This window comes from Cyprinus carpio, chromosome A23 (genome assembly GCF_018340385.1).
Source record: "Cyprinus carpio isolate SPL01 chromosome A23, ASM1834038v1, whole genome shotgun sequence".
NCBI classification, from domain to species: domain Eukaryota; kingdom Metazoa; phylum Chordata; class Actinopteri; order Cypriniformes; family Cyprinidae; genus Cyprinus; species Cyprinus carpio.
The window spans coordinates 21,018,713-21,039,578 of NC_056594.1; the positions used below are offsets into that span (position 1 = coordinate 21,018,713).

The 20,866-nt window shown below is 37.3% G+C and overlaps 1 protein-coding gene across 1 annotated transcript; it reads right to left on the minus strand.

Annotated features, from left to right (window-relative positions):
* Window positions 1-5,775: 5,775 nt before the first annotated feature.
* On the minus strand, window positions 5,776-18,794 carry LOC109109957 (FH2 domain-containing protein 1). The gene is made up of 12 exons (XM_042713831.1): window positions 18,478-18,794; window positions 16,144-16,679; window positions 15,191-15,252; window positions 14,861-14,963; window positions 14,702-14,787; window positions 14,508-14,608; window positions 14,301-14,371; window positions 12,197-12,304; window positions 8,126-8,190; window positions 7,748-7,865; window positions 7,489-7,653; window positions 5,776-7,111 (listed from the first exon to the last, which is right to left on the minus strand). Exons 2-12 carry the CDS (start codon window positions 16,585-16,587, stop codon window positions 6,002-6,004), a joined length of 2,433 nt encoding a protein of 810 aa, XP_042569765.1. The 5' UTR covers window positions 16,588-16,679; window positions 18,478-18,794; the 3' UTR covers window positions 5,776-6,001.
* Between the last annotated feature and the right edge of the window lie 2,072 nt (window positions 18,795-20,866).

Genomic DNA, 20,866 nt, shown 5'->3' on the forward strand with positions numbered 1-20,866 from the left:
CATATACAACAACCTTTTAGATCTTCTAGCTTTCACTATTTATGCTTTTTGATTTCTCAATCCGGGTTTGATAAAACTAAGGCATGGACATCAGGTGAGTGATCTGCAGGCCTGCATGAGGACTTAATGAATATCCTGCTTGACTTTGTAATGAGCTTTGCATGGAAAATACATAAAACAAACAAACAAACAAAGGATTCAGCCTGATTTAAGTAAAGTTACAGATGAGATCAGTGTTACTTCCATGAAGAGGACAGTTTGTTGTTAACTGTGTCAGAGTAAAACTCAATGACTCTAAAGAGGTCTTTAAATACAGACCTTGAATGATAGATGGTTAGATATTAGACTAAATATATTCTGTGTCCAGTAACTTTTTACTCTAATCATTAGTCTCCACCATGATACAGGGCCAGTGGCTTTAGTCAATGGACGGTTGTGATAAATAAACACTGAGTATAATCTAAGCACTGTTTTGTTGCTGCTTTTAAGATGTCTAACGGATTTTAGTGATTAAATTAAAGCTCGCAATATAGGGCACAAAGAAAATCTGGCTAAGCATGAAAATCTGTGAAGTATGGTTTTAGTAATGGAAAAGACAACCCATGATGTATTATGAACTTCTTCAAAATGGGTTAGTTTAATGATTTTAGATTTTAGATTTAATGCTGTGTCAGCAGCCTATAGGCTATTATTCCCACGGTAAGAGCTGGGTCATACAGAAGTTCATTTTAAACAACAACATTGTTTAAATCAATAGATTAAATATATAACTTTTTCTGGTTAGATCTTATTAAATAAGAAATAGAGCCTATTAAGTAAAACAATTGCCTGGAGATGATATATGAAGCTGGGCTCACTGGGTGTCTTAACTGTATGCATCCTATATCCACAATTTTTTTTTTTTTTTTGTCCCAATTAAAAGTCACATAAATGATCTGTCATTAAATTTCAGTTTGCTCCCAATTTCTAAGGAAATCATGCATCCTTTGACAAATCAAAAGTGGTATTCTCTTCTTATTCTTCAGTAAAACATCTCAGTTCAGTCACCAGCTACATAAAGCCCTCACTACACTTCATTACGAATGTTGCTTCTCATGATGACCCACCTATTTTGCTTTTTTTATTTATTTAATTTATTCAGATGATTTATTGTTTTTGTGAAATCATATTTTTGTACAAGAACAAGGTTCAACTCATCACTTGTTTTTTTTGCCCTTGTTCCCACAGAATTTATGTCTTAAATGATTGTCCATTATATCAAAATAAATAGGCTACTCAATCATTTTTTGAATGTGGAAATAAGACAAATCAAGCACATTTCAAATGGAAACTGCAAAATGAAAAGAAAAAAAAAAAAAAAGTCTGAACTGTCTCTCCATGTATTCAGAGGTCAGTGCTGTTTTCTGTTTGAACCACTAGAGTTCACACTCTTACCAAGTTGTACAAATAAAATGAAAAGTGTGGAGTGTACAATTGCTTGATTTATTCTTTTTTTTTTTTTAATTGTAATATGCTTATATTCCACTTTACAAACACATATATTCCTGGTGCAAAAATTCCCCTTTTTTTTCAGAGCCTTAATATTGGTCTTTATGTTCTTCATTCAAACTGATCACAGAATACATATAATGTGTAGAATAAATTACTTAAAGAAAAAAGATCACAAAATTTGCACCAAGTTTCAAATATAGTTGAAAATGTCAGGACATCCCATCAATTTTACATTTGGAGCAAAAACAAGAGCAGTTTATTATTATTATTATTATTATTATTATTATTATTCAGTCATGTTACTCTCCAGTCATCACACCAAGTCTTCACTTTATATCCTCAGTGTCATTTTTGCTGATGAAGAATTATTTTATATAATAATTATATATAAAAATAAATTGTAAATAATAATAATAATCATAATAATCATAATAATAATAATAATAATAATAATAATAATAATAATAATTATTATTATTATTATTGCTGCATATTAAATAAGCTTAAAACATTATATAAACATTATATAAACATTCTGTTTTTGGTGGAGGTGGCACACAGGTCTTAATAATACTTAATATACACTATATCACTGCAATAATTCTGATATATTAACATAATTGTTTTCACTGTTGAAAGATTAAATCAAACACTCGTGTTTCTGCAGGTAAAATTCTGTATTAACAGGTTTATCAGATAAATTTAAAAGATTACTATTAATATTAAGAATAAAAATGATTAATACATGTTTCATTCCATAATTATTCCATCAAAAATATGAACTAATAACAGGCTAACTTTAGCATGTTTAACCCACTAATATGAGGTTTTTGGATTATTAGTCAAAAACTAATGCATCTTGACAATATTATTTATCATTATACATTGAAAGCAAACATACAGCTTTTGTTAGAAAGGTTCAGTCAACTGTATCATTATCCTCGTTGAAATGTATTGTTTTTTTTTCTATTTAATAAAGTATCTAGTCTGTAAAAATGCTTAACAGACATAAACATGAGATTAACATTCAATGATTGGTTTTGTATTTAGAGTTAAAAGAGTTATAAATAATGTGTGTATATTTATTTAGTGCTGGGCAACATTAAAGCTTTTTAATCGCGATTAATCGCATTATGCGCAGATTTCAATAATGAATTCAAATGTAGTGTGGATTGCTCACTTTTATTTTAAAAGTACTGCTGTATGAACAAAAGTGCAATAACATTTGTTTTGCAAACACTTTAAACAAATAAGGTGATTTTTTTTTTTTTTACAGCAGGATTCCCTTTACATAATAGCAGTTAAAAAAATAAAATAAATTCTTGTTAATCTCAATTTAAACATTAATGTAATCAAATTAAAATCTAATTTTCATACAGCTGGTGTATTCTTCTTGTGAAGGTGCGTCTTGGGGAGGCTTAATCGTTCACCTATTTTTTTTTTTTTTTTTTAAGGACGCTGCACAGTAGATACAAAATAAGTCTAAAAATCCTGTCAGATCGTCAGGAATGGTATGTGAAATATAGATACAAGATAATTGAGGATGTATTTTAGACGACTACAAATCTTAGATGCTTGTCGTTCATAACTGGAATTTTAAGTGTATTAACATCTACCGCACAACAAAGTATTGAACATAAATAAATAAGTTACAATAAATACAACTGTAAACATAATTAAACCGGACTACAGGACTACATAAACATTTAGCTAACTTAGCCATGTAAGAACACAAATAATCAAGACGTCGGGCAGCAAATCACGTGGTCTCGCGAATCGCTTCGCTTCGGAATGCTCCTGCAATCTACTCTAACTGAATATTAAAACATCACCTGAAACATTGTAAACATAGACAACACAAGCATTTCAAAATATAAAACAATTCTCAACTCAAATACCCTTTTTTTCAATGCGCTCTGGATTTGTGTTTTGCTGGTTTTGTGTGCACACTATGGCCGTTTGACTCCAGTTCAAGTGAAAGCGCTTTCATACCTCAGATGCGCTGCGGGCTCGAGACCTTGCGTTCACGCACGCTGTTTAATCTTTGTTTACACATGTACGGGTTTGTAGTCCTTTGACATCCGCGATCAATCAAAGCAATAATCCAAAGTAAATCGATGGTCATGAATGATATCCGACCTCAGATCAACTGACTTTTCCTGTAGTCGTCCAATTTGATCTCCTTCAGAGGTCGACGCATAAACTCACCACCGGCTCCTTTTGTCAAACTTTTTGACTTAAACTTGTAGGGACCCAGATGGTTTCAGTCCGGCGTGCTTCTGCCTTGCATAAAATAAATGCATTGTCTATTCGGATATGCCAATCCATTTATTGTCCATTTTGCATTGTAAACAAAAATTGAACAAACTTAAAATCACCTTTCTTTTTACTAACAAAATATTTAAATTCAAATCAAACTGTTAAGAGCCCAGTCCTATGCGGTACCCTCGACAATGTCAAAAAGTATGTTTGACCTTCCATTGGGCCACCTGTAACTAATCAAGACCTTACTTAAATGGGTCATATGATGCTGATAACAAGAACATTATTTTGTGTATTTGGTGTAATGCAATGTGTTTATTTGGTTTAAGGTTCAAAAACACATTATTTTCCACATAATGTACATTATTGTTTCTCCTCTATACCCTGCCTTCTGAAACACGTCGATTTTTACAAAGCTCATCGTTCTGAAAAGCGAGGTGTGCTCTGATTGGCCAGCTATCCAGCACGTTGATTGGCCAAATAGCGAGTGACAGAAATGTTAAGCCTCTTAACATATTCTCCGGCCAGAGCAACGAGACAAAAACATAAAACCCATTATATAAACATGGTTTCTAGTCGCGCCCTCTTTTGGAAAGCCAAACAAAGTAGTTTCGCTTTCTCAACGAAACAGCGTCACACACCGCGGTCTTTAAAGTCTTAACTTTTATAAACGATTAATTTGTTTAATTTTTATTTTATATTGATTTTGGAGGCATGACTATGTATTTTAGTTTATGTTTTACTTTAGTTTCTTACGTTACTGTGCAACAAAAAAATGGATAAAAGCACCTGCTAAAGTACTTTTGATGATACCGCCACCCTTAAAGGCATAGTTTGCCTAAAAATGAACATTAGCTGAAAATGTGCTCACTCACAGGTCTTCCAAGATGAAGATGAGTTTGTTTCTTTATCAGATTTGGAGATATATAGCATTCCATCAGTGTCTCAGCAATGGATGCTCTGCAGTGAATGGGTGCCGTCAGAATGAGAGTCCAAACAGCTGATAAAGTTAAAAAGGTCTTAATGCTGGATTTGTTTCAGCTTTTGTCTTCTCCAGATGTTCACTGATGGACTGGAGTGCTGTGGATTACTTGTGGATTATTGTGATGCTTTTATCAGCTGTTTGGACTCTCATTCTGACGGCACCCATTCACTGCAAAGCATCCATTGATGAGACACTGATGCAGTGACACATTTCTACAAATCTGATGAAGAAACAAACTCATCCTGATCTTGGAAGGCCTGAGAGTTAGTAAATTTTCAGTTAATGTTCAATAATGTTGTGATAATGTTACTGTATACCAATGTACTAGTCATTTTTTATGTTTAGATAATTTCTAAGAATGCTGTGATAATCTCATGCTATTATGATGTGACCGTAAAGTGAATGTGAACATGATGCAGCAAAATATTTCACAGAATTTAAAAAATGGCTAATAGTTTTTATTTTAGCCAGTTTATTATTAAATGTATATTTGCTCCAGATAAAACAAGTATGAAGTAATGTAAATAAATCATAAATTTTGTCCTATTTTGTTCACAAGGTTGTTCAAGTTTTAAAAACTTCCATTGTACATTTTTTTAATGCAATATCTCAATCAGTAATTAATTAATAGCACAATTATAAAGAAAAACAACACAAATTTTAAAGTTATACATAAATATATAAGCTTTTTTTAAAAAAAATGAATAAAATATGATTCCTAATTATGCTACTGTTCAGAAGTTTGGGGTCAGTAAGATTCTATTTATATATTTTTAAATGAATTAATACTTTTATATATCAAGGATGTATTAAATTAATCAAAAGTGCCAGTAAAGACATTTATAATGTAACAAAAGATTTCTGTTTCAAATAAATGCTGTTCTTTTGAACTTCCGATTTAATCTGTGAATCCTGAAAAATAAAATGTATCACAGTTTCCACAAAAATATTGTGCAGCACAAGTGTTTTCAACATTGATAATAATCAGAATTGTTTCTTGAGCAGCAAATCAGCATATTAGAATGATTTCTGAAGATCATGTGACACTGAAGACTGGAGTAATGATGCTGAAATACAGCTGTGCATCACAGAAATAAATTACACTTTAACAGATATTCACATAGAAAACAGCTGTTTTACATTCTAAAAATATTTCACTGATTTTACTGATCATATAAATTCAGCCTTGTTGAGCAGAAGAGAATTCTTTCAAAAACATTTAGAAACCCCAAACTTTTGAACAGTACTAGCATAACTTTCTCTCTACCTCCACGTGGGTTTGACATTTTTATCACGTGACCCACGAGTAAACACTGAGCTTTGAGAGGCAGTGCTGCTGCTCTTCCTCAGATGTCCAGCAGGGGGCAACGGGCGAACACTTTCTGCAGGCGTCTGCTCCGGCTTGAGGACCTGAGAGAGCCTGAGCGACGCAGCGCGGGTCAGCGGAGGCGCTTTAGACTGGTTTCCAGGAGCGGTGGTGTGTCGTGTCGTTGACGCCACAGTGTTGCGAGTGAAGCTGGGTGGTTTGATCGTGGAATTGCGCGCAGAGCTTTGAGGACTGGGAGGGTCGAGGGCGCGGAGTGTAGCGCGACACATCTTCTCTTCTGGTCGAACCGCTGGCGTCTTCTTTGCGACATTGGGGATGCTTCCACCGGGTCGCACCTGAATCCTTACAGAACTACTGGGCTGCCGGAGAGGAACAAGCTTCCTCAAACTCGCAGTTTCAGAGGAGCTCACACATTTAAGAGATGATGATGATGATGAGGGTGCTTTGGTGGAAGATGAAGGCGATTTCGCAGAAAGAGGTGCTCTGTTTTTAGAGCTTAAGGTTCGTTTGCTGATTGTTTGTTTCACTCCAGCGGTGGTTTTGAGCAGCTCTTTCGTAGGCTGGACATTATCTTTAGTTTTTCCCTCTGATTTGTCATTAATAACCTCTGGTTCTACCACAAAACTTATTTGTGAAGGGTCAAAGGTCGTGTTTGGAGTCACTTCTTTATTTCCCAAAGTTTCCTGACTTTGTGTTTGAAGGTCGTTGTTCTGCGATTCCTGTATGGAAAGAGTCTTATTTTGGATCTCTGGCTCCTCTGTCGCATTTGTGATGGACAGCGAGTGTATTGGAGGAAGTATGAGTGTATCTGACTCACAGGGGTCAAGGGTCACGCTCTTCAGTTGTGGTGAGCAATGCAGACTTTGAGGGCTTGTCTCAAGCAGCTTCATATGCCCCTCCCTCTTTAACACATCTACTTCACTATTGGATCGCAAATCGGAGACTCCGCCCACACCCTCATGCCCCGCCCATGAGTACTGCTTGTCTTCTGACTCCTTCAGACCCTTGCGCCGAGACTCCTCCCACATTCCTCGCTCCTTGTTCTCCTGAGGAGAGAAAAGAGTCCAGGTGATTAACCAAACGAGTTTCTGTTCAATATCTGAATTAAAGAAGCCTATGAGAGACCAGGGGGCCACAAGGGAGTGCTGGAAAAGTTTGGAGAAAATGTAAAAATAAACACATAATAATAAAGATTAAATTAAAAATAAAATAATATTTATAAATAGAAACTTATAATATATATGCGCAGGAAAAAAGATAATTATGCTTATTTACCCAATATTTTAATATTTAAAATCTGTATAGTAGTACAGTATAGATTAATTAATTAGTCTAAACTGAGTGTTTAAACATAAAAATATATAGCTGGCATGCATGGCAAGGAAAAAAGAAATTGCAGGTTTTTTTTATTTATTTGATTTACCTGAACTGCTTTCTTGAATTTGGAGCAGAAATTCTGGAAAATTTTGAAGCACTCGTCCAGTTTAAACACGTCTCTGTCCTCACAGAAGTAATCGATCAGAGCGTCTCCTTCCCTCTGAACCTCATCAATACTGATCCTCAAATCCTCCAGAGCTCCAGCGGCGCTCTGAAACACATCAACAACATGACTGAGACTTGAGAACGTACATGAAACATTGCATTTAAATCAGACAGGCCCCAGGTCAAAGGCCAGAGGTCACCTGTAGGAAGGACTGCAGCTGCAGCAGGAGCTCATCATCTGTGTGGATGTTCTGCTGTAACTGATGAACTCTTCTCGTCATAGCCTCAAACTCATCATGAATGCTGTCAACACACACTCTACACACACACACACACAAACACACACACACACACACACACACACACACACACACACACACACACACACACACACAGGAGGCACCCATTATTTTAATATCAAGTAATGATATTTTCTCCTAACCCGACTCCCTAAACAGAACCTTCACAGAAACCTTTGAAAAAACAGTAGATTTAAACTGAAACATGATTGGGACACAGCTGTGTTTTAGTATGACTGCTCCATCAGTGTTTCATCAGTGAAATGATAGTTTCCTTACCGCGCTGCCTGCTGAACATGCTGAAGTTTCTCAGGAAACATGAGCAGATCTTTCTTCTGAGCTTCCTGAAATCAGACAGACACATAAATTTATGACGTTTAGTGCATTCAGATGCTTTCTGACAAGTGTGTATTCTGAACAAGTATGTATTCTCAAAACTCTGGCAATTTGATAATACCTAGAATATCAAAATCAGCTGCGGGCGGAAGATCCTTTTCTTATCTAGCACCTAAGCTATGCTAATATTAGTCTGTTTCTCTCTTCTTCTGAGGTCACTGTAGCCACCAGATCCAGTCTGTACTCAGATCAGATGGTCAATGCAGTTACCCAGATCCAGTACGTATCCAGCTCAGATGGTGGATCAGTACCTAGAAAGGACCTCTACAGCCCTGAATGTCAGCAGAGACCAGGACGACTGGATGAGCCCCAGAGACAGATCCACTGTAAAGACCTTGTCTCAGACAACCACCGGGACAAGACCACAGGAACCAGATGATTCTTCTGCACAATCTGACTTTGCTGCAGCCTGGAATTAAATTGCTGTTTTGGTCTGGTCAGAGGAGAAATGGCCCCCGACTGAGCCTGGTTTCTCCCAAGGTTTTTTCTCCATTCTGGTAATATCCAGTGATATCGTCAACTTGATTGCACAGATACTATTTAAACTGAACTGAACTGGATGATGACATCACTGAATTAAATGACTAACTGCCTTTTTGCATTATTGACACACAATTTTCCTATTTAATGCTGTACAGTTGCTTTGACACAATCTGTATTGTTAAAAGCACTACATAAATAAAGGTGACTTGACTGTGTTGTGTTATATATTATAGACCAGCTCAGACCGATAGAGACCAGCAGAGACTGACAGAGACCAGCTCAGAGTGATAGAGACCAGTAGAGACAGCTAGATACCAGCTCAGAGTTATAGATACCAGCTCAGACTGACAGAGACCAGCTCAGAGTGATAGAGACCCGCTCAGAGTGATAGAGACCAGCAGAGACTGACAGAGACCAGCTCAGAGTGATAGAGACCAGTAGAGACAGCTAGAGACCAGCTCAGAGTTATAGAGACCAGCAGAGACTGACAGAGACCAGCTCAGAGTGATAGAGACCAGTAGAGACAGCTAGAGACCAGCTCAGAGTTATAGATACCAGCTCAGACTGACAGAGACCAGCTCAGAGTGATAGAGTCCAGCTCAGAGTGATAGAGACCATTAGAGATTGATAGAGACCAGCAGAGACTGACAGAGACCAACAGAGACTGATAGATACCAGCAGAGACTGACAGAGACCAGCTCAGACTGATAGAGACCAGCAGAGACTGACAGAGACCAGCTCAGACTGATAGAGACCAGCTCAGAATGACAGATACCAGCAGAGACTGACAGAGACCAGCTCAGATTGATAAAGACCAGCTCAGACTGACAGAGACCAGCTTAGAGTGATAGAGACCAGCTCAGAGTGATAGAGACCAGTAGAGACTTACAGAGACCAGCTCAGAGTGATAGAGACCAGTTCAGAGTGATAGATACCAGCAGCAACTGACATAAACTAGCTCAGACTGATAGAGACCAGCAGAGACTGGCAGAGACCAGCTCAGACTGACAGATATCAGCAGAGACTGACAGAGACCAGTTCAGACTGATAGAGACCAGCTCAGAGTGATAGAAACTGGAAGAGACTAATAGAGACCAGCTCAGACTGACAGATACCAGCAGCGACTGACAGAGACCAGCTCAGACTGATAGAGACCAGCTCAGACTGACGGAGACCAGCTCAGACTGATAGGGACCAGCTCAGAGTGATAGAGACCAGCAGAGACTGATAGATACCAGCAGAGACTGACAGAGACCAGGTCAGACTGATAGAGACCAGCAGAGACTGGCAGAGACCAGCTCAGACTGACAGATATCAGCAGAGACTGACAGAGACCAGCTCAGAGTGATAGAAACTGGAAGAGACTAATAGAGACCAGCTCAGACTGATAGATACCAGCAGCGACTGACAGAGACTAGCTCAGACTGATAGAGACCAGCTCAGACTGATAGAGACCAGCAGAGACTGACAGAGACCAGCTCAGACTGATAGATACCAGCAGAGACTGACAGAGACCAGGTCAGACTGATAGATACCAGCAGAGACTGACAGAGACCAGCTCAGAGTGATAAAGAAGAGTTCAGACTGATAGAGACCAGTAGAGACTGACAGAGACCAGCTCAGAGTGATAGAGACCAGCAGCGACTGACAGAGACCAGTGCAGATGGATAGAGACCAGCAGAGACAGCTAGAGACCAGCTCAGAGTTATAGAGACCAGCAGAGACTGACAGAGACCAGCTCAGAGTGATAGAGACCAGTAGAGACAGCTAGAGACCAGCTCAGAGTTATAGATACCAGCTCAGACTGACAGAGAGCAGCTCAGAGTGATAGAGTCCAGCTCAGAGTGATAGAGACCATTAGAGATTGATAGAGACCAGCAGAGACTGACATAGACCAGCTCAGACTGATAGAGACCAGCAGAGACTGACAGAGACCAGCTCAGACTGATAGAGACCAGCAGAGACTGACAGAGACCAGCTCAGACTGATAGAGACCAGCTCAGAGTGATAGATACCAGCAGAGACTGACAGAGACCAGCTCAGAGTGATAAAGACCAGCTCAGACTGACAGAGACCAGCTTAGAGTGATAGAGACCAGCTCAGAGTGATAGAGACCAGTAGAGACTTACAGAGACCAGCTCAGAGTGATAGAGACCAGCTCAGACTGAAAGAGACCAGCAGAGACTGTCAGAGACCAGTAGAGACTGACAGAGAACAGCTCAGAGTGATAGAGACCACTAGAGACTGACCGAGAACACCTCAGATTGATAGATACCAGCATAGACTGAAAGAGACCAGATCAGACTAGAGACCAGCAGAGACTGACAGAGACCAGCTCAGACTGACAGAGATCAGCAGAGACTGACAGAGACCAGTTCAGACTGACAGAGATCAGCAGAGACTGACAGACACCAGTTCAGACTGAAAGAGACCAGCAGAGACTGACAGAGACCAGCTCAGACTGACAGAGATCAGCAGAGACTGACAGCGACCAGTTCAGACTGACAGAGATCAGCAAGGACTGACAGAGACCAGTTCAGACTGAAAGAGACCAGCTCAGACTGACAGAGATCAGCAGAGACTGACAGAGACCAATTCAGACTGACAGAGACCAGCTCAGAGTAATAGAGACAGTACAGACTGACAGAGATCAGCAGAGACTGACAGAGACCAGTTCAGACTGACAGAGATCAGCAGAGACTGACAGAGACCAATTCAGACTGAAAGAGACCAGCTCAGACTGACAGAGATCAGCAGAGACTGACAGAGACCAGTTCAGACTGAAAGAGACGAGCAGAGACTGACAGAGACCAGCTCAGACTGACAGAGATCAGCAGAGACTGACAGAGACCAGTTCAGACTGACAGAGATCAGCAGAGACTGACAGAGACCAGTTCAGACTGACAGAGATCAGCAGAGACTGACAGAGACCAGCTAAGAGTGATAGAGACCAGTAGAGACTGACAGAGACCAGCTCAGACTGACAGAGATCAGCAGAGACTGACAGAGACCAGCTCAGAGTGATAGATACCAGCAGAGACTAATAGAAACCAGCTCAGCCTGATAGAGACCAGCAGAGACTGATAAAGACCAGCTCAGACTGACAGAGACCAGCTCAGGGTGATAGAGACCAGTAGAGACTGATAGAGACCAACTCAGACTGACAGAGACCAGCTCAGACTGAAAGAGACCAGCAGAGACTGACAGAGACCAGTAGAGACTGACAGAGAACAGCTCAGAGTGATAGAGACCAACAGAGACTGACAGAGACCAGCTTAGACTGATAGATACCAGCAGAGACTGACAGAGACCAGATCAGACTAGAGACCAGCAGAGACTGACAGAGACCAGCTCAGACTGATAGAGACCAGCAGAGACTGACAGAGACCAGCTCAGAGACAGACAAGAGGCCAGCAGAGACTGATAAAGACCAGCTCAGACTGGCAGAGACCAGCTCACTGACACACTTACCAGAGCGACAAAGTGCAGCAGGTTGATTCCAGGTTTGTTGGCTTTAGTATCAGCCAATAAAGGCAGAGAGGAGAGTTTGAAGCCCACAGCATTACCAGCAGAGCCACCCTGAAAGAGAGACAGACAGACAGACAGACAGATAAAGAGAGACAGACAGACAGACAGACAGACAGATAGATAAATATAGGGAGACAGAGAGGCAGACATGCAGACAGACAAAATGACAGACAGATAGATCATATGTTTGAGTTTAATGCTGTGACAACAGTGAGATCCTCATTGTTTTTTCTGCCAGTTAAATAACACTGCTATGATTATAAAAATACTGAAAATTTATCATTTGATATTATATAATGTTCCGGGTCAGTTTGACATGCAACACATTTTTGAGTTGGCTGATGCTTTTATTTGAAGAAATGTACACTGCACTGAAGGCATACTTTTTTATAAAACATGTGAATTTTGAATTTCAAACCCATGATCTTAGTGTTGCTTGGGTCATACGGTACGGTTTGAGCTTCAGAAAAGCATGCAAAAATGAATGAATGAATGAATTAATCAATCAATTAAAATTAAAATGTATATATATATATATATATATATATATATATATATATATATATATATATATATATATATATATATATTATCAGTGTTTTAAGAAATACATTTGTAAAAATCAAATCTTCTCATGTTTCCTTTTTTTGTAACGTGTCAGATGTATTAACCCTTGTGCCGCATTATATATTTTACGCCGTTGAGTGCATTAATGACCAAAAATGGTCACATATTAAACACTGCCTAAATTATTAGCTATATATTTTTATTATTTTCCACTTTTACTGAGTTAAATCTTTTAACCAGCATCAGTCCTCATAATAACAACCAAATATTTATTTAATTTCAGGATTTTAACCCATTAAATTCCAGTTTTGTTCACGGTACCATCAATTTGTGTAAGTGGTTGATGTATGGAGTTTAAATTATTTTCCATATACTAAATGCAAAGTGAAAACCTTGGTTTTGGATTATCACAGTCTTGAATATGTCAAAGATTAGCCTACACCACTGACACATACACACACACACACACACACACACACACTTTGGTTTTCTTTTATATGTGCACACACACACACGGAGAGAGAGAGAGAGAGAGAGAGAGAGAGAGAGTAGACAGAAAGGGTAAAATATGACCTTCGGGATATTGTGATTTGTCACTCGCCTAAACAGCATGTATTATATTTAGGCCCTACACACACACACACACACACACACACACTTTTGTCAACGCAGACACACATTGCTCTTAGACATCCACACATACTCAGAAACATCATTTTAGATCATTGAGCCAATAAAATGCTTCATAACACAGTCAAAAGTGCCCCTAGTGGAAACCAGGAAAATAACGTGCATTTCCACCCATAGGGAATACCTATGTAGTGACGTCATCTGGTGTAATACACTATATAATGCAAATATAATGCTTTTGCTTCAAAATGAAAGGATGTTTCAACATAAATAATAATTCATGTATTAATGACGGCCCCTGGCTTTAAACAACGTTTTAATGGGTTTCAATGGGCCATTTTTTTGTCATTATGGTGCTAGGTGTCACTATTTGATTATACATATTTTGCAAAATGGGATAAGATTTTTTACATTTATCCAAAAAGTCACAATTTTGCCAAATTACATACCAATTGCATTAAAACAGCCAAAATGGTCAAAGAAATTAAACTGCAAATGACCAAAAATGTCCCTAAGGCAGCACAAGGGTTAATGTGATTTTTTATATATTTTTTTATTCTTGACTCTGAACGAAACACAACTGTACCCAGTATTTTTAGACCAAGGTCATGGGTTCAATTCCCAGGGAATGCATGAACTGATCTAATGTATTTCTTAAATGCAATACAGGAAACTTAGGATAAATGCATCTGAAAAATGCATTACTGTAAGTGTACTTTGATGTGGGTTTTATAAGTAGCTTGTAATTTGGTTAATAGTTTACTGGTTTCAATTCAAAGTACTTTCACTGCTATATGTATACATGATGTATATGTATGTATTTGTGAATGTGTAAGAGTAGCAGACTCACAGCATTCATGATGTTTCCAGCCTGCAGCACTAAATGAAGGACATTGTGAAGCTCCTCACAGCTCAACAGCTCTATAAAGAAAAGTTCATCAGAGGATGAATGTGATGGCGTTTACACACAGAAATCTGTACGTAATGATGGATTTTACAGGAAGGCGGCACTGGACTGGTGGAATCACTACACAAACTGAGAACATCAGCAGATCACCTTTAATGGCGCTCAGGATGACGGTCATGTCCTGTTTCATGACGGTGTATGAAGGGAAAAACTCTTCCTTTAACAGCAGAGCCTCGAGACGGACTTCATACCTAAAGAAACGCAGAAGAACCAGCTCAAATTAGATCTGGACCAGACCGGATTACTGACTGAATCACTGACAGCCCGGTTCTATCTGAGTGTACCTGGGTAAACGGACGAGCTGGTGTATGAAGGCATCAGGCGGCGCCAGGTCTTTAGGGTTCCCACTGAACATCTGAAGATTCTTCACCTGTCAATCATCAATCAATAAATCAATCAATAAATCAATGTTCTGCTCAATGTGGAGTCAGTGGAGGCTTTACCTCGTCCTCCTCCGGCAGGAGCTTCAGCAGCTCTCTGAGAGACTCCACACTGAAGACACCCGTGTTTCCAAGAAGAATATCATCCAGAAGACTCTCACTGGACCTGGACATACAGAGAATCAATGAGAGCAGATGAACGAAACACACACACACACACACACACACACACACACACACACACACACACACACGCACACAGACACACACAGACACACACAGACACACACACACACACACACACACACACACACACACACACACACACACACACACACACACACACACACACACAAACACACAGACACACATGCGCGCACACACACATCTTACTTTTTGAAGTGTTTCAGAAAAATGGAGATATTCAAGCTTCTCCTGGAGCCCAGGATGGTGATCTACGGAGAAACACACACACACACACACACACACACACACACACACACACACACACACACACACACACACACACACACACACACACATACATAAATGCTATTTTTCGTAATATAAATCAAATCACTAACATCATCAAACTGGTGTTATTTTACTATCATTAATATACTATCATAATTTTTGCTAAAGTTTTGAATTAAATTTTATTTTCATATTTTTCTATTTCAATTTTATAATTTGTTGTGCTTTTGTCATTTTTTATGTCTATACAGTTAGTAATATTTTTTATATTTATTTTTATATTTTCCATTTAATTTTAAAGATATAGTTTTGTTGTTTTTGTCATTTTATTAGCTTTTGATTTTCATGTCTATATAGTTTTTATTAATATTTAGAATATTTATATCTTAATATAATATTTCTAATTTTCATTCTATTTCATGTTTTAGTCATTTTTTGTTTTTAGTTTTTTTATGTCTATATAGTTTTATTAATATTTTGAATTTGTTTTTATTTTTATATTTTCAATTTTAATTTTAGTTAGTTATATATTAAGTATATTTTTTAATGTCTATTTATAGTTTGTAATAATATACTGAATTTATATTTATGTTCCATTTTCATTTTAATTTATGTTAAAGTATTATACATTTTGTTATTTTTATTTTTTTATTTTTTAGTTCTTTTTATAATTTATTGTTGTTATATTTTTATTTTTAAATACGTCTATATAGTTTTAGGTTTAGTTATTCTAATACTTCAACTTAAACAAAAATTAGAAATTTTGCCTTGGCTAAATTAAAATAAAAATAAGTTTCTAATAATAAAAACAACTAGGTGGAATTTAAAAAAGTAAATAAATAGCAGTTCAGTAGATCTCACGTGTGTCTCACCTGCGGTCTGAGATCTTTCACTGAAGCGCGTCTTCGTCCGATCGTGGCGCTGGTCGTGGTGGCTGACGGTGTGTCCTCGTGTCCGAACAGCTCCTCGATGGCCCTGATGTCGATGTGGAGTGGATCCCTGCTGCTCTGGCCGAGGCTCCACAGGTTCGGCCCGTCCTGCTGCTTCACACGATCCTCAGGAATCGGTTTCCAGTAGAAACTCTTCACCCTCCTCTTCTTCTCCACAAGGTTTCCCTCAGGCAGGGGCGGAGGGAGGGGAGGAGCCAGAGGCGGGGTGCCATCGGGGGCGTGGTCAGGTAATGATGGACAAGAAACGATAGCCCCGACCCCTTCCTCAAAACTCTGGCTCTCATTGGCCAGTGAGATACTGCTCATAGTAGAAGGGGATGTGGGTGGGGTCAGAAGATGATTGACAGCAGCACCGGCTGACCACATGACAGAGAGTTTCTTAAAGCCACACCTCTCACATATGGACGCTTGAACGCCAACAAGAAGAACCGATGAGCTCAAACAACAAACAGAAGCTTCTGTAATACGAGAAAAACAAAAAACACAATTCAAACTGTACATAAAACCGCCTTCTAAATAAATAAAATGTATAAAAGCACCTGGTTGATCCAGAATTTGGCTGTTAAATCACCTCCAGTTCATGTTCTTTCAGAAATGAGTAAAATATCGCATGTGCAAACACTCAGTTGTCATTAAACGACACAAGGATCATTCACACACAACCAAAAACATTTCAGTGCAGATACAAACCCAGAAGACAAAAATATGCTCCAAGAACATTCTTATGAAGTTAAAAAAATGTATTTTGCAAACATTATGAGAACGTTACTTTTGAATGCTCTGAAACAAATAGTAACATTTAAAAAAGTTACATGAACATCCAACTAAACATTTCAGAAACAAAAATCATTCCAGGGTTATAAACGAAATCAACCTTTTAAAGAGATGAAAATTACTCCATGATTTACTCAGCCTCAAGGCATCCTAGGTGTGTATGACTTTCTTCTTTCAGACGAATCCAATCGGAGTTATATTAAAAATGTCCTGGCTCTTCCAAGCTTTATAATGGCAGTGAAAGGGTGTTATTTTTCAATAGTCTAAAAGAAGTGCAATAAAGCGCATCCATCCATCATTAAAAGTGCCTCACACGGCTCCAGAGGTGAATAAAAGCCTCCTGTAGCGAAGCAATGTGTTTTTGTAAGAAAAATATCCATATTTAAAACTTTATAAACCATAATCTCTAGCTTCTGCTAAATGTAGATGTAGCGTAAGCTCCAGTGAGAATATACAATCTTGCGAAAACTGCAACGTCTGTTAACAGGAGCAAAGGAAGCAAAGTTTCCTTACTTTATCAAAGTGAAAACCACTTTTAATGATGGATGGATGCACTTTATTGGACTACTGAGTGAATCATGGTCTAATTTGATATTTTTGGGTGAACTGTCCCTTTAAGAGACACCTTTTGGGATACTCAGAGTTTAATTCAGATGTTTAGTCACATATCTTCAAATATTGGTCCAAGTGCTGATGTCATGTGATCTTTATGCTCATATAATATATAGCCTAGTTAATAATATTTTGAATAAGTTTTTATTTTTCTATTGTCTATTTTCATTTTAGTAAATCTTTAAGCTTGTATGAAATGTATGTTATTAATATTTTTAATTAATTTTTATTTTAATTTTTTTCTGTTTTCATTTTAAGTCTAATCTTTATGTTTGCATAAGATAATGTTTTGAATTAGTTTTTATTTTTCAGTTTCCATTTTTGTAAATCCTCATATATATTATTAATATTAGTTTGCATTTTTTAAATTTTTATAATATTTTTCATTTTAAAGTTTTAGTTAATTTGTTGTGTTTTTTGTATTTTTCTTTTTATAATTTAATATATATATATATATATATATATATATATATATATATATATAGCTTAAATATTGCATATTTAGACATAATATTTCAGGAAAACTTAATAAAAACAGTTGTCTAAATGTATTGTCATTAATCAGCAGGGGAAAGTACGGTGAAATCTGTTCACTTTTATATTATGTTCACTTGTAGTGTCTTGCATTAAACTCAGAAATCAGAAAGTCTAGCCAAACTAAACTCAAATAATCACCTCAGCACAACTAAACAAGTAGACAAGTAAATACAAATCAACAATTAACCAGTAACAGACTCAGCTGAAGATAATAATGCGCTTCTGTTAAACACTTACATTGAATCTATTAGTTTCTCCCGAAAACGATAATCCATAACATACAGTAGTGTAATATATGAACACACTGATCAGTGATGAAGAAAATAAACGTACCTTTGTGTGTTAATGAAGATGTTCCTAAAGACCGCTTCAGTCACAGCAAGATCCAAACTGTGACAGAAATCATCTGAATTATGAAAGCATGTCATATTGTCATATTTATATTACATTTCCTGTAATCCATTAATATATGAGGCGTGTGAATATTCTGTGAGTCTGACAGGAGCTTTAAAACTCTCTTATATTTAATATTAATACAGAATCATCTACCAAAGAGTCGACATCTACAACAATCGTCGCATAAAAATTATGTGAACTGCAAATGTTGTAATGTTAAAGCAGATGTGTGTATGTGTGTGTGTGTGTGTGTGTGTGTGACTGATAAGAGCTCCTCCTGTCACACCCAACATCAACTGTCAGGCAGGCACTTCTGACTTTAAAACTAAAAACAAAGCCATATTTCCCCCATTTTTACATTTATGTATACAAAATTTTGCTAAAAGAAGTAGCAGATTGATTAAATAGTATTAAACTTCAAGACTTCATAAACATTCAGACAAGCTCTTGACAAACTTTCCTTTTCAAGTTTAAGTTTTAAGCAAAAAAATCCAAAACCTGAGGTCAATATTTGCTGAAAAGCTTGTGAGTGCATCTTCTGTTTATAATTAGAAACAAACAGCTGTAAAGTAATAATACAATCATGTTTCTGCTACAGCAGGACTTTTCTGGATCTTTAATGCAATTGAATATTCATGTTATTCTCTGTAATTTAACAGACACTTTTATTTTTATATATATTTTTATAATGTACTTTACATTTGCTTAAAAAAAAAATCCATAATAACACTTCCTCCAGTAAAAAGTTTTTTATTATGGATTATGGACTCTAATTTTAGTTAAAAACATCTTAATGCTAGATTTGTTTCATCTTTTGTCTTCTCCAGATGTTCACTGATGGACTGGAGTGCTGTGGATTACTTGTGGATTATTGTGATGTTTTTATCAGCTGTTTGGACTCTCATTCTGACGGCACCCATTCACTGCAGAGCATCCATTGATGAGACACTGATGCAGTGCTACATTTCTCCAGATCTGATGAACAGGGTGAGCACATTTTCATTTTGGGAGGAACTATTTCTTTAAGTGAGTTTATATTGAAAACAAGAACAAACAAGAGAATATTTGTATTGTTGTTGTTTTAATCATGAATCACTTCATTTTGTTCCATTTCTCAGACTAATAAGATGACGTAATATCCTACGTAATTTGCATCTCCAGTAAAAGTATCTCGATTTAAGAATGTTTAGATAGTTTTACTGGAAAACAAAACAAAATACGGCTGAAGAACAGCATTGTCTGCAGTGTGACGCAGTCTTACTGGAAAGACATTAGATGTAAATCACTGGAATACTATCTGATCATAAATGATGGCAGCATACTGTATTTGAATGTGACATGGTCAATTACTGTCTCATATTTGCATGTTTGACACACTGCAACTGAATTTGAATCAAATGTTGCCATGATAACAAGCTCAAACTGTGCACCACAAACGTTTACAATATCACGCTTGGGTTGCAGTTTGATTATAGGCCTATATATATATACTGTTTTGCATTAGTCATGTTCAAATATGAAAATAAGGCCTTTTCTACTTAAATATGCAACTAGCATGCAACTAATCTAACATTTCCAGAAAATATCTGAACACTGGATAAAGCCAGATTCAAAATTCTTGTTTGGTTTTGTTGTCATATTATAATATTAACTCTATAGAGTGTGTGTACGAGCTGCTGAACTGGAGGAGAAAACTTTGGTAACCCTTTCTATGAAGCTATATGAGATTGTGGAAAATACAAACCCAATTCCAAAAGAGTTGGGACACTGTACAAATTGTGAATATAAACAGAATGCAATGATGTGGAAGTTTCAAATTTCAATATTTTATTCAGAATACAACATAGATGACATATCAAATGTTTTAAACTGAGAAAATGTATCATTTTAAGGGAAAAATAAGTTGATTTTAAATTTCATGGCATCAACACATCTCAAAAAAGTTGGGACAAGGCCATGTTTACCACTGTGTGGCATCCCCTCTTCTTTTATAACAGTCTGCAAACATCTGGGGACTGAGGAGACAAGCTGCTCAAGTTTAGGAATAGAAATGTTGTCCCATTCTTGTCTAATACAGGCTTCTAGTTGCACAACTGTCTTAGGTCTTCTTTGTCCCATCTTCCTCTTTATGATGCACCAAATGTTTTCTATGAGTGAAAGATCTGGACTGCAGGCTGGCCATTTCAGTACCCGGATCCTTCTTCTACGCAGCCATGATGTTGTAATCGATGCAGTATGTGGTCTGGCATTGTCATGTTGGAAAATGCAAGGTCTTCCCTGAAAGAGACGACGTCTGGATGGGAGCATATGTTGTTCTAGAACTTGG